The 15,698-nt window shown below is 38.7% G+C and overlaps 1 protein-coding gene across 1 annotated transcript; it reads left to right on the top strand.

Annotated features, from left to right (window-relative positions):
- The first annotated feature begins 85 nt into the window (after positions 1-85).
- Positions 86-13,071, top strand: LOC136251221 (bifunctional ribokinase/ribose-5-phosphate isomerase A-like). Its single transcript, XM_066043634.1, has 21 exons — positions 86-359; positions 409-468; positions 516-552; positions 608-687; positions 961-1,059; positions 1,117-1,142; positions 1,192-1,288; positions 1,437-1,527; positions 6,153-6,198; positions 6,254-6,300; positions 7,728-7,808; positions 7,895-8,000; positions 8,048-8,132; positions 9,109-9,151; positions 9,373-9,450; positions 9,584-9,621; positions 9,674-9,835; positions 11,311-11,412; positions 11,554-11,682; positions 12,033-12,133; positions 12,876-13,071. Exons 1-21 carry the CDS (start codon positions 287-289, stop codon positions 12,990-12,992), a joined length of 1,698 nt encoding a protein of 565 aa, XP_065899706.1. The 5' UTR covers positions 86-286; the 3' UTR covers positions 12,993-13,071.
- The last annotated feature ends 2,627 nt before the right edge of the window (positions 13,072-15,698 follow it).

Genomic DNA, 15,698 nt, shown 5'->3' with positions numbered 1-15,698 from the left:
TACGGTGTCATCATAGATAATATACGCGCTATATTATCTATGGTATCATGGAATTATTCCGGATACTCTCATTTATAAGCGCCTATATGTCGAAAGTACGGTATAGAACAGAGAATGAGCGCTAAAAATTTCCATATAGGCGATCATCAGTGACTGTTTAGCAATTAATACGCGTAATAAAACATCAACACGATATGGTACTACGTTTTCATCAACCATAGTCCTCCCTTGAAAGGTCTGTTGAGGTTCACGTATTAAAAAGAGAATTGCTTAAGCGCCACTTAAAATGATTTCGCGCACAAGTGGTGTGGTTCGATTGTGCACTCGATGTGGAGGACGATACTTCTCCACCATAAGAGGTTTAGCAATCGTAATTCAAATGGTTGGTTTATTCTAATGTCGTAACAGGTGGCGGAACAGTTCTTGGCTGTGGTAGTAATGTAGTGGACAACATCTACAAAGTGAGAGGTAAGGCATGGTCGTGGTTAAAGCCGGTGATTTACTGAAATCTACAGCTCTACCAAGGCCTGGAGATAAAGGATTCTTTGACTGGTAAGTTATAAGAGCTAGTTTACACAAAGGTGTATTGTATAGTGGTTATTTGCAGTCAAAACAAGAAGATTTTACAGCAAAAAGTGGTTGGTGGAGTGACACTAAATCATTTGGCATGGGCAGCGCAAGTTGGAGGTATGACAGTATTGTATATTTGATGTTTGTGATGAAAGTAAATCCACTTGTAATATGTTGGCCAAAGCATTTCACTCAAAGTGTTGCTCTTAAAAAAGAAATTGGTGAAATTTTTAGGCCATATACAATATAATTCCTTGATATTGCTTGTCACAGAGCATTGCAAAATTTTTCAGAGCTTGAGCTTGTTCTATATTCAGTACAGTGCTGTTTCACTTTTTCAAGAACAGTCAGTACACAGCCAATAATGTTCTGGTCCTATTGTTGCCACAGTGGACACTGGTTTACTGGCTATCCATGGTAATGACGAGGCTGGCACATTTATCAGAAGCAATCTCAGACGTTTGGGTGTGTCTCTGAAGTATATAACAGGTTAGTTGTACTGGGTGTTGGAATACTAGTCACACGTGTCTCTTATTGTATATGTAGTTGAGAATACTGAGATGTCAGGACAGGTAGGTAGAGTTTGTGTCCAGTTGTTAGTCACATGTGACTCTAAAATAGTGTCATGTGCTAATTGAGAATAGTGGGGAGAGAAGTATTATAATGGCTCCTGGAGCTACTAGTAGGATTGATAATGATTATGTTAATAAACACTTCTGTAAGTTTGTAGAGTGCATATTGTAGTGTGTGCGTGCGTACGTGTGTGTGATAGTGTGTCACAGATGTGGGCTAGTGTAACTACATAAATAGCAGATGAAGACTTCTTGTATCTGTCTGTCTATTTGTAGTACATCATTTTGTTCCAGGTAGTCACATCAAGACCGATGCTAGTATGCTGACTACGGAGATATCTCAAGTACCTCTCAGTGGAGTAATAGCATTATTGAAGTGTGCTAGGTGAGTAGCAACAATAGTCTGTGAAGTAATACTTAGAAATTGTTCAGCCATATTTGCAGAAGAATTTTTGTAGGCTACATTTTAATTGTTGTCTGACCAAAATGGACACTTGTTGACAAAATGGAAAACTTGTTATTCCTAATAGTAGTATTGCTTGTATGTATATGTGTGCAGTAGTACTATAGAGCTGTACTGTTTCACTGGAGTTGTTGAATATTATTACTTGTATACAGTACTAAAGCTAAAGCACATTTTACTCAATGTTTTATATATGTTTTGTAACTGAACACGTACTTTTAGAAGTAATCCTACAGATCACGTTTTAAAATCATTTGACCCATTTTAGGCAATGTCTAACCTTAAGTAATGTCAACTATTCTATTGACATAGTCAATGAAGATTTGTTGAATTGTGACATTTTGTATTTACTTACCGGCCAAACATATTACAGCATAAACTGTATGTTTTATTAGAGTGTTTCTTGTGATATGATTTGTAAGTGACTTCTATGAAAAAAAGTTTTGTGAATGGGCTGAGAATTCAGTACCTAACACAGGTGAAATACAAAAAAAAGCAAAAGTGTACATGTAGTATGGTATGACTGTATATATAATGGCACATCCCTGGTCACAGCACCATAATGTGGTTGGTTGACTTGTTGGCGGAATAACCAGGTTCTTCTCGCAATTGGCAGAGGAGCAGTTGATTTGAGCACTGTCAAGACACATGTTATGCAATTCTAAAACGTGCACAGTGTACATGTGAAACAACAATCGGCCTAATGATTCTAACTATTTAGTACAACTAAACCTACAGTTAGTTCTCTGTGACATCCTGGAAAGGATTCTTGCCCATTTTTCATCAATAGCTCTCATGGCTGCAGCTCTTCATACTTGGCTTGGTGCAGTACTAGAGTTCATAGGTGAAACAGTGCATAAGCGTGTCTCTCAATTTCTGGCTTGCTTTCATCTTGCCTGGTCCTTAAATCATTGTCTAGTGTCTACTTCACATTCAGCTCTGACGGATATAGTTAGTCATTGGTCCACTGGTTTCCTGTTTGCAGTGCGAATGATGGCTGCTTGTACTAATCCGTCTTCCTCAAATATGATATCTTCAATGAAAACTAACCTCCATGTGACATTATCATGGACAATGACAACACCACCCTTCTGCACAGTTTGCCAGAGACACAGTGAAATTGTCTAAGTGAGGTTAATATTTGTGGCACCATCTCCTCTGGCATTGCTGCTTGCACCTTACATATATGACCCTCTTCTCCAACTTAGATCTCCGACTTAGATCAGTCTTTTCACCAGTCTCCATCAGGAAGGCATGTGATCCTTCTTCCATGTAGTAGATGTGAGGGGTCAGTGGCTATCATTATTGGTTATCCACTTCCAATGATATGCAGGTCAGGGGGCAGTCATTTATTACTGATTCAATTCCTACCACAGTAGTCTCTAGGGTTCACAGCGAAACATGTCTTCTTCCTTAATTGCAGTCTTGGTAAGACCCACTAATTGCTCCCAAATCTCCTCATACCATGAAGCTCTCTTGAGGGTGAATTTCCAGGTGACACCTCTTGCCTAGCTCTTCCTTAATCTCTGGTAGCTCCATTAGAGATCTCAATTTGCTCTGCTGCTGGAAGGCACGTGGATCCGTTTTCTGAAATCATCCTTGGTAAGGACCTCCACCCAGCAAACTTGTGGAAGGTCAGCAAAGAGATTTCAGCGGTCACATCTTGGACGATCTCCAAATGAAGAGCACATGTGGTGGCAAACTTAAGCAGGCACAAGTGCATCTTCACTTCCTGTACACCATCCAAAATTCACACTTCACTGAAGTTATATAAATGGATGGATTGAGGAAGTGGAGCTGGGATCAGGTGCTGTAAACGGATTCCCAGTAACCTTCAGACAAATGACAGATTTTCACAAAAGGGGGGGGGATTTGATATACTGTCATGCCGATAGTATCCTACTTATGGTCAGCAACCACCACACGTTACCAGTCTGCAACATACTGCAGACAGCCGTAGCTACAGTCTCTCGTGGCAGTAGGAATGCTGAAGTCAATGTGAGGGTTCTCAGAGGTCATTTCAATCAATCAATCAATCAGAGAAATACTACAGGACATCTAAGAGATTTTGACCCATTGGGAGTCATTGCTCCTGTAGTCATCCAAGCACAGGTACTAATGCAAACCCTATGGAGGTGCAAGATAGCCTGGGACAAGCCACTGAATGAAGAACTCCATGCCGAGCAGAAGGATATTGCAAATGACCTTAAGGCAGCTTCAGAACTCTCTGTGAGAAGAGGAACTATGTTGCAAATGCTGAATACATCTTCACTGTAGCAACATGGCCATCATGGATCGCCACACCCGTACAAAAATACAGTTACAGCATGCAGGGTACTACAATGATCTATGGAGATGTAGGCCAAGAGCTGGTGGAGATGCCTCATGTAGCACAAATTCAGTTGCTACTGCTGCTACGACAAAAAGTGGTGATCGAGGGGGTAGTTAAAACTCTGGCTATATAGAGCAGAGACAAGTTGGCTTACTTGATGCTGAGGAGTTAGACAGAATAAAGCTAAGCTGGATGAAGGACACACAACAAGTGACATACCAGAAAAAGAGCACCAATTTACAATTGATTTCAACTCACACAAAGGATTCACAGATGCTCCTTGTGCAGCAACTTTGTCTTGTCTTTGATACAACAAGGTTTCGGCGTTGTGGCAAATGAATCCATAATGCACCATTGAACAAGCTCATACCTACTCTCTAGCTGTCACAACTGATTATGCTTGACATTCATGTGTGTTGCTCTATCACTCCAATGTTGGTGCTACCCTGACAGCTCTGCAACAAATATATTCACAAGCTTGTGTGGCAACAGTGATGGTATCTGTGTTTACAGTTACATGAGGACAGTTTGTGGTGCCCCAAACAGTTAAAACATACTCTTTCTTGGCGTACAATGTTGGAGTACTGTTTAGGGTCCTTGTTAGATCCACATAATGAAGCAGAAGGAGATCCCTCGCAAAACGGACACTGCATTTTCCTTTTACAGTAAGTGTGTTTGCAGACTTGTTTGTGCCAGAATAGAAAGGATGGTAATGAAGTGTGGTGGGAAGTCTCTAGAATGTATAGCTCATCCCAAATGGCAATATACGTACAGTTCATTGATAGTCCACTCTAGAGCTCTTGCCATGAGTTCTGACCAAGTTCTGTTAACTCTTCCTGGAAGCTTGCCTAAGATTATGGAGGGCCAATAAACTGCTGTGGGTATCTTCTGCCTCTGGGAGACCGCAGATGTGGCTCTCAGTAGCATCATAGAATTCAGGTGTACTGCAAAATGAGTTGGTTGGGCCAGGAAGATCAATGAGTGCCTGCATATGAGCATCTATTTGTTTGTAGGAATCGGTCATTTAACAATTGAATGAAATCAGGCATTGGTGAGCTGAACTCCAGCTATGACCCTTAATGCTTCTCCCCGAAGTTGAGTGTGAAGGTAACTCAGTTTCTGTACTCCTTTCAGGAATCTGTTCAAGTCCACTGCAGCTTGGAAGCAATCCCAAAAGGGCTGCCAGTAGAGGGGGACTACCTGCAATTTATGGAAGGTCCAGCTTGGGAAGGCGGGTGATACTCTCATGGGTTGATGCTGTACGGTGGGTAGGGGTGATATAGTGTAGTTGTTACTTCTGCTGAAGCTGTGAGATTCAGGTGGCTGATTATCTTCACCTTTGTTGTTTATATAGAAGTAGTTGTTTCTTCAGCTTTTAATACTTCAGCTTCTATTTCATCATTACCTTCAGAGGCTTCAAGAATCTTCGCATCTATTGCTATGATGATGACTTGCTTACATTGAAGATATTCGTATATCTTACAGAGCAGCCATGTTGTCATTACTGAGGGTTTCCATACTGGTTAGTGATTCTTCAGCAAACTGCAGCAGTTTCTTTAGGTGTGCTTTGTACCCTCGTCTTGAGCATAGTGTTTGCTTGAGCTCTGCCACGGTGTGTCTTCTGGTCACAGCACCAAAAATGCAATGTGGTTATGACTATAGTGGCACATACCTGGTGCTACGGTTTTGATATTTCATAGATGGTATGATATTGTTACTTGATATTGCGGTATGACTATATTACCGGTATGCCTTAGTTAGATGCCTCTACTGATACAAAAGTACAGTTTCTAAACATTTTACTCAAGACAGAATTGTGTTGGCAAGCTCATTGCAGTATATTATTGTACACCAGTCCATATCCTTTCATATGTACACTTTTCATACAAATAATTAAGTTTTGAAGAGTGTTTTTAAATCCACAATGTTAAGAAATAAGATGGTATCAAAAACAGATACCACAGTTTAACTAAATACTTGGTATATTGTGCAGCACTAGTCACCGCACCAAAATGTGGTTGGCTTGTTGGCATAACAACCAGTCACAATTGGTAGAGGAGTGATTGATCCAAGTGCTGTCAAGACATGTGTTATACCCACTAAATCTACAGTTAGTTTTGAAACATAAAGTAGTTCCTTGAAAGGTTCTGCAAACTGTTTTTCTATTAGTTATTATAATGCTTATAGTGTTTCTGGTTTTGTTATTTCCCTTCAGAGAGGCTGGAATATTGACAGTGTTGGATTTGGACACTACTCCAGAGGTGGGCAGTAAATGAGATCACTACATCATGCATCACATGATCTTCCTCCTAACAGGTGGCACTACACCAGGCCCTACTGGGGACTGAGCAAGAATTAATAGAGTATGTTGTTAGCTAGTGGAGTCTACTAGTGTAACTAATACTGTCTTTGTGTGCTTACAGTGAAAACCCTCAAACACATTGTAATTAGGGCGCTTAATGGAGTGGTGATGCTAGTGCTGACATACAGGGTGGCACAGCATAAAATTATGTTAGTTGACAACTCCTCTCATCCCAAGACTTCTTGAAGCTTGTTTCTCATCTCCTCCCCTCAGTGGCGTAGCTAAGGTGGGTACTGGTAGGGCACAGGCCCAACCAATCAGTTCCAGTGCCCTACCTGCTCAGGTACTCACTGTACGTAGCTAGCTATAGCTAAATTGTACGATACGAGGTGCAATATGAAGCATCCTACAGCTACGTAACTAATAATAATTATTATGCAAACAAAACGTACATACAGCTAGTGTCCTAATAGAGATGATAAATTTTAACTGTAAAATGCCACCAAATTGAATTTCAGCACGTCTCAGCATGTAATTTTCAAAAATTTTCCTGGGGGCATGCAATCCTGGGCCCTAGCTGTGCACATCATGGTTGCTGCAGCTTAGTGGCATACAATGGTGCCCAACCAATCCTTCTGGGCTAGCTACGCCACTGCCTCCTCTTCCTCCTTATAGTCACCTATGGCTGTGCAATGGTTCCATTTGTATTAGTGTACACACTTTTAGACTCCTGAAGGCTCTTGATCCTTGGTAACTGAATATGATCAGGTGCTCATGCAAGACTTCCCATAATTCAAGATACTTCACAGATTTATGTGTAATACTCAGGGGCAGTGGAGAAGGGGAGGGGGGGCTGTAGCCCGTCAAAAAAATTATGGAGGGGCTTAGCCCCCCTAAAATTATCTATAGCTGTCATTGAACAATTGTGCTGATTGTATAGCTAACTATACAAATGCTTAGCTACCTGCGATTCCAGTGAATCAACTGGATTCTATATGAATCAAGATTGATATACCCTAATAGAGCAGTCACCCTAATACAACAGTCAACAAATATAATATTAATGGTGACTGCTAAAATCATTCTCAGATTCAATTTTGAGAGTCTAATCACAAAAATTTCTGCTGTGGCATGCCACCCCCTTTATAGGTCCACTGGATGCTATTATAAATGCCTCAAGATTGAGATACCCTATAATAGAGTAGTCACCCTAATATGACAGTTAAACTAATATTGATAAACTGCTACAATCACTCCCAGATTCAATCTCAGACGGCCTAATCCCCTTGATTGGCATGCTTTGCATACTAGTATGGTTTGCATACTAAGACATGTCATCCCTAGATAAGCCTGACTACCCCCACCCCTAAATATAGGTGTCTCCTCTGCCCCTGGTAATACTATAATAGAATGATAACTGTTAATTAAATATTGTTTGGAAATTTATGCTACAAGTTTTACCATAGATTGATTGGCTCCATGTTGTAGGTGCGTCAAGTTGGCAGATGTCCTCAAACCAGCTAAGGCTGCAGCTGATGACATGTTGTCCATGTTGACTGGAACTAGGAGGTGGGCATTAACTAGATAACTTTCCAATAGAGATGTTTAGTAGGCTGTACCATAGATTCAGTGCTTATGTTCATTTCTTCCCTCAGCACATCAGCAGCGGACCTTGCTCATCAACTACAACAGCAGTGTGGCTCAACCCTGGTGGCTATCACTCATGGCAGCGAACTCAGTATCCTAGCTAATGAGCATCATGTGAGCTGAATACTGAATATGAGCCCCACCCACACTGGTCATTGCAGGTGGTGGAGGTGCCAGCATTAATAGTAGACAAAGTAGTGGACACCACAGGAGCTGGTGATGCCTTCCTGGGTGGGATAGTGGCAGGTGTGTTCTATCATCGTATGATGGAAAACTTTACAATGTATATGTAATTTAGCTGAAGTTTAAAGACCCTGAAGAATGAGTACTTAAATTTGATGAATCAAACAGTACAGTTTAGTAGGGTTCCCCTAGAATGAATGGCAGCACATCATGCATCCACCATTTTATGCCGCCACAGTACTTAACTCATGTCTGGCACATGCCTTTTGGGGTTCTGACTAGTCTCTGCCTTCTGCACTGTTGCCGTTCTTTTTATGTTCAATCATGCTGGTCGTCTTCTTCATGCAAGGAAACTATACCAAGCAGTCATTTTCTTTATCAACACTTTCCTTAGAGGAGCGTATTTAAACTCCACAATATTATTGTTTGAAGTGCTTGCATTACTGTAAGAGAGAGTAGATACGTACCAGTAGCTATACTTATGGAATGATCATATAGCAACCTTTCCCTTAAATGATCGGTACACACCCTCACGCCCTTATACTGTCAGATTATGGTGGCCACGCCTCTTAATAATTTACAACTGCAGTTTTTGCTGTAGAAAATGGTGTATGGTAACCACGTCCCTTAATCTATTGTGTAGCTCACTTGAGATAAGTAGTGAGATTGAAATACTCTAATAAAGCAGTCACAGCCACACTGTATAACATAGCTATGCTATAACAAAAAGTTAACAAAAAAAAGTTTATTAATTTAAAAATGAAGTCGAGTTCCAGTGATAAAAAGCAGTGAAACAAGAGATGAATAGTGGTAGTTGTTACAACATAGTTATGTGAGAAAATCTAGGCATTATGCAGATGGTGGTAACATGCCAATGTAAGGATTTTCTATTTCGTAATAGCTGCCATCATTCACATATCTTGTTTCACTGCTTTTTATTGCTGGAACTCTGCTTCATTTGTATTAATAGATTTTGCTATTTTGGACAGTTATATTATTTAACTGTTTATCATCTTTTGTTTATGTGCTGTTGTTGTAGGGCTATCCAATAGAGGACTGCCAACTGATAAAGAGCAGCTGAGGTGTGTTGTTGTTGCTAATGTTTGGTTGTGTGTGTGTGTGTGTGTTTGTGTGTGTGTGTGTGCGTGTGCGTGTGTGTGTGTGTGTGTGTGTGTGTGTTGCATACACCTACAGGTGTACAGTGTGACAGACAGACAAACAGACGTTAAGTACAAAGTGCCATCTGCATGTTATGTGCACACTCCATACCTGCATGCATCAACTCCTAATCTCTTATACACAGGTGGCTTGGTCAAGTTGCTAACTCATTTGGAGCAGCTTGTGTGCAGACCATTGGAGGCACACCCACTGAGCAATCAAGGTCAGAATAGGGTGGGGCTGGCCATGTTTGCAATGTCATATGTACCTCCCCTTTAAACTTTCTTTCCTCCATGAGAAGGGTTTCTCCTCAGTAGTGAATAGTGATTGTGTGTTTGTTGTTCATATTTCAACAGGAATACGTTGATGACATACTTAAAGGATCTTGGACTAGGTTAGGTTAAACCCACAATCATTTCCTCCTAATACATCATGGCTGGTGCTAGGTGTGTCTATCACAGAGGAGGAGAAGTGTCAAAGCTTCCAAGAGTCACTGAAGAATGACATGGCAGCCACCAGACATGCTGGTCAGTTGGACATGGTGGAAGTTGATAATTTTATCAGTCGCTTGATGAACTGTGAGGGACAATTGTTTGTATCTGGAGTAGGTAAGTGTGTCTGTCTGTGTGTATGTCTGCATGGTGTCGTTTATGGGTATGTGTATTAGAGGTGTACCAATAATCAGATCGGCTAAAATATCGGCCACCGATATGGTAATGTTTACCAATATCGGTATTGGTACAGAATAGTAGGAGGACTGATAGTATAGCGGCGTAGCCCCCAAAATTGGCAATATTGTGCACTTTTTCATAAAACCATGAAACTTTCCACTCCTAATGACATGTAATTTTAGATATAGTGCCATCACTGATTTGACCTTTGGTGACCTTTACAGCCATTTTTGTACAGAAAATTGATCATTTTTGTCTTTAACTCCGAGGCAGTAATTAACTTGTTAAAACATGGTACCAAACAAAAGATCTTGCTGATAGAAACAACTTGGTTTTATTTGAAGTCAATAGGTGATTTCAGTACAAAGTTATGGCCATTTTTACTAGCTGCAAAATTTGATAAATTTACCTGCCCTCGAGGTGTGAATTACCTGTGGGCAGATAATTATGCATAAATTTATCAAATTTTGTAGCTAACACAAATACTCATAACTTTGTAATGAAATCATCACCTATTGACTTCAAATAAAAACCAAGTTGTTTCTATCAGCAAGATCTTTTGTTTGGTACCATGTTTTAACAAATTTATTACTGCCTCAGGAAGTTAAAGACAAAAATGATAATTTTCTGTACAAAATGGCAGTAAAGGTCACCAAAGGTCAAATCAGCGATGGCACTATATCTAAAAATACATGTATTGAGGACTACTATTTGTGTGGAAAGTTTCATGGCTTTATGAAAAAGTGCACAATTTTTTGGTTGTGCCACTATACTATGATATCACTACCGATATTTATACAGTAATGATAGTTTGTACATAAACTGATTATGTATTGGTTTTCTACATTATCCATGTGGTTGTTTAGTGCCAGTGACTTATTGTTCACTTTACAACAAGTGCTACATTACAGGAAGTCATATAAATATAAGTGATTCTGCTGGAGAGCTTATCACAGTCTTATCAAAAATGAAGCAGTTATATAATAATACCTTTGTGAAAGAAGAGTCACGAAAACTTGCTGTACTAGCTTTCTCACAAGCCATTAAAATGCAGACTAATGTAGAAATATCCATTTAAGGCTTCATGGGAGTATACATAAAAATGTTTTTGGGTACCTAATTGTCGGTATTGCACGATAATAAAATCAAGCTACCACCACAGACAGAGTATAGGCATTTAGGTAAATGTACACTTTTATTTGCTTAAAACTGTAATCCAAATATCAGATCAGCTATCGGTTATCGGCTTCTTTTGGTGGCATCAATATTGGATATTAGTACATGCCAAAAACCCATATTGGTACACCTCTAATTGTGTGTGTGTGTGTGCGTGCGTGCGTGTGTGTGTGCTGTCTGTAGTCCATGTATGTAGTGTGTGATTTTCTTACTGCTCACATTATATTCTAATGCAGGCAAGTCAGGTGTGGTAGCACAGAGGTTAGCTGCCTCTCTTTCATCAGTGGGTGTGGCTGCCAGCTTTGTACATGGTGCAGAGTGGGGCCATGGTGACCTAGGTGGGTGTGGCATGTTGTATCCATTTGTACTAGAAAAGTTGGTTGTCATGTGTTAGTAGATAATCTGGCAACTTGGTCTCGCCTGTCACCCAGTATTGAGTAGTAAAATTTTTACTTTTTCTGATGTCCACTCCACTACAGGTAGGGTCCACCCTGGTAGGGACACAGTAGTGTTCCTATCACACAGTGGTCAAACTGAAGAGTGTGTTAGTTCAGCCAGACACCTCAGAGAGAAGGGAATAAGTTGCCTGTGTATCATCAGTAGACCGGGTGAGTAATGTATTAGGTTTAGTTGTTGATACAACAGTACCATGCATCTTTGAGACAACTGTGTCCAATAGTCAATATCTCTCATTAAACTACAATGGTCACTTAATGACTGTTTATAGTTTTTTCTGTTACTCTACCTTATCTTGTATGCTGGAGCTCACTCAATAGAGCCAAATTATTTACCAGCACATGTAGAACTTTGTAATTCAAGGAATTCAGCTGTTTGTCCTACTCTATTAGGCTGTAGGTAAAAAATGTGAGCACCTGAAACAGGCACTAAGTCCTTTTCTATTAGTGCTTTCCCCCAAAGACTTTTTGTTTATAATTTCCATTTGATGCTCATCATTTAGACTCCACCTTAGCCAAGTTATGTGATGGACACATTCACTATGACAACCTGGAGGTGAAGGAGAAGTTTGATGTCATCCCTACCGGAAGTATTGTAATACAAGTGAGAACCACTGTGTATGGTGTAGTGAAATATTAAGTGATGATAATTTATCAAGTACCTCCCTTGCTGCTATTTTTATTTTCAATTTAAAATTTCATGACATGTACTGTGTGATCATTATGTGCTCCACAATTTGATTAGGAGCTTATAGAATATACTTTGAGGAAGTTTTTCTATCAAAATAATTCTCTAATATAATAATAATCCCACGTTTATTGAAACACTCTAATGGAAAAATCTGTTTCAAGTTTGTGTGTAATAGTTTAATATTTCTAGATGGGTTTCGGGGACAAAATCTCCTAGCTTGCTAGTTATGTTATTGCTGTGTTGAGAATTATCATTCCTACTAACATCTAGTATACAGTAACTGTTAAAACTCAGTAACTGTTAAAACTCAGCAACAGCTCCTATTTCATAAAAACAATCTATAGAACAGTTACTGTAAGTAACTACTCTAATACAGCAAACAAAACTACAGTTATGTAATTTGTTCTGTACATGTATATAGTTTTATTCCACATTTTAAAAATGTGTGATTATAAACTAAAATGCAATTTTTAGAATCTATAATAAGAAAAATTGAGGAGAGGGGCCATATGTCCCATTTTAATCCCCTAGCAAAAGTACCATACATTTTTATATTGTAATAAGAAACCATATATTCCAACCTGGCTATGAATGCATTCAGTCATTATATAGTTTTAACTCTCAAACTTGACTATAATACATTAACCGTTAACAGGAGCTGATCTCCAATGCCATCCTGTACGAGGTGATCGAGAGGAGAGGAATTACTAAGAGAATATTTAAGATCAATCATCCTTCAGGAGCTATTGGAATGACTCTAGAGGACTATTAGTCGTTACTCTTATTAGTGCACACCACAACATTACCTGTAAAATACAATGCCATATCACATACAATGTGTTGCTTTGTCACTTTTATTTCCTCATAATTAGCAATTGGTGGTCAATTTCCACTATCTACATTCAACAAGTTTCATTAGCTTCTGTGTAGTCCAAGGACTGACCAGTGAGAGCATGTGGGTGGGTGTAGCAGAGAGTGGTTATACATACTGGGGTCCCAGCCTCTTTATTCTAATTCTAAAGGTGTTACTCTGCATATGCACCAAACTTGGGGTCAAATACTGAAATACATGTACATGAGTATTTGTATTTGTAACTGTATTTATGGTTTGGAAACTAGAGCTAGCTGTTTGTATTTAAATACTTTCTTATCATATTTAAATACTTGAATACTTTGACCAAAATAAGATTATGACTCTGATCATCATTAGTATATACGACATCATTAATTTAGTCAACACAAATTATGACATTTCAGATAAGCAAGTGAAATCTTTCCTATTCATTTTGTAACAAGTGTACTAGCTGTGATGGTAGCATCAAATGGCATCTAAGGTTTAGAAGTCTGCCAGTTGTCAAGTTTTCCAAAAAAAAAAGCACCTCAGTTTTCTGTTATAATCATATACCTATTGAAAGACAATGTGTATTGCAGGGCAAAATATTTCAACTAGTGCTGAAATGAATAGCAATTTTTACTATTTGAATAGGTGTGAACAAAACAGCCAATTAGCTATTATGCCACTTTGTTCAAGCTTCTAGGTTGGCTTTATTCATCCAATCACAACTTACTACAGTGCTAAAGAATATTTAATGAATTGAATAATGTCAAGCCAACTGAATAGTCAAATATCCAAATAATCATTTCAGTACTAATTTCAACCGAAGAGATGTAGCAATAGGCTAACTGACCAAAGTACGGTATAACAGTAAAACTCTTTAACAGTATTAATGAAATAATATAATTTATATAGATGGCATATGTTAGGCAATAAAGTGTTTGAGTCACTTGTCAAAATTGTAAAGTATTTATTGACCTGATGTACTGTATAGTGGGATTTTTTCAAGGAGGAAATTTTTTGCGGATTGCCACCATCCAAAATTTCTACAGTAAAAATTTTCACTTCAACACTTGTAATACTACCATTTTGATCGAGCTACACATTTCAAGAGGGAAATCGTGGACAACTGCCTATCTGCAAAAGTCACAAAATAATGTCCCCCTTGAAAAAACCCACTATACGGAATTTTCAATTGTATTTCAGTGTATTTGTATTTAGTCCAAATACATTGCAATGCCCATAAGTACACTTGGTCCAGGGTTTTCAGCAGCATTTAATGAGTCAATTTTGACGAGTTACATTCATGATTTTTAATTACAAGATATCATCAAATGTACACTTTCTGAGAAATATTTTGATAAACTACAACTTTCTGTTGAGCCTTCTCTAGATTATCAGAAGAAAATTATACTACATCCACTATCTGAAGACTGTCAATAAGAGTTTTCTCCAATACAAGTGTGAAAAGCAAATAAATCTGTTTGTATTCAAGCATGTGCTGTAAAATAGAACCTGCAGTTAAAGTTCTGTCCTAATGTGAACATAATATTATGACACAATAGTTGGAAAATACTCTAATAGAACATTCAGTTTGCATGCACTAAATTATTAGTATAAAAGATACCACCACAGCATTCTCACTCTATAGAAAACTAGTGCTCCAATTGTATTGATACAGTGAACATCCTGGTCTATTATTATGGACACCTTTTGACAATTTTTGGTCCATTTTGCTGCAATAAAGAGGATTACATTCAGAAATAAAAAGCCAAACCTAACGTGTTTGTCCTAGAATACTGTGTGATTTGAAGGTCTTGTTCTGTTCACACTAGTCAGCAGTGGTACAAAGTGATCAATGTAACGTCATGACCCTACCACACTGGAGCTTGCTATAGGTTGAAGTTTTATGTTAACATGGCATATTAGCTATATTTTGCTATAGGAAAGATTGTATCAAAATTCTGACATAATGTTATTTTAACCAGCATGGATAGCATGCTTTGATGTGATGAGTTTCTTTACTGAGGAAGAAGCCAAGTCTATTATTATTGTCATGGCTGATGTCACTGATCACAAAAGTAATCTTTCCAAAGTACATTAACCATAAGCACCATGCTGTCTATTGCACTTACAAATTTTCAAGTATTCGTTTAATAAAACTGTAACTACTTGCATTGCATGAACCATGAAGGTAATGAAATTTATTAGGGAATACAGGCTAAACTAATCCTGCTAGTCATGTTGCTACCTAGGAGCAAGTTAACCTGAATGAAACTAACTACTATGATTCGCCCAGCTCATGAACAACACAAAAGGTCCAGGCTTACAGCTGATCTGTTCACAATACTCTGTGGTATGTCAATACAACAAACAATATTAATGTTATCAGTAATACTCTAATAGAGCAGTCAGAACGGGGAATCTAAAACACTTTGAGGATCCCGTGTCTTTTCTGGGACCACATTTTAGATTTGTGACTGAGTGCTTGGTATGGATAATCTGACAGGTTATTCTACTTAACAACGTCCACACCAATAAACTTTATGATCTATTCACAAAGATGATCATGAGATCTCTCAATTTTGATGCTATGTATTGAGATACCGTTGGATGAGGTTCCATGTGTCATGTGACCTACTG

The sequence above is a fragment of the Dysidea avara genome, chromosome 3, assembly GCF_963678975.1.
Source record: "Dysidea avara chromosome 3, odDysAvar1.4, whole genome shotgun sequence".
NCBI lineage: Eukaryota > Metazoa > Porifera > Demospongiae > Dictyoceratida > Dysideidae > Dysidea > Dysidea avara.
Note: the sequence above shows the minus strand (reverse complement) of the source record. Positions and strands in the feature narration are given on the sequence as shown.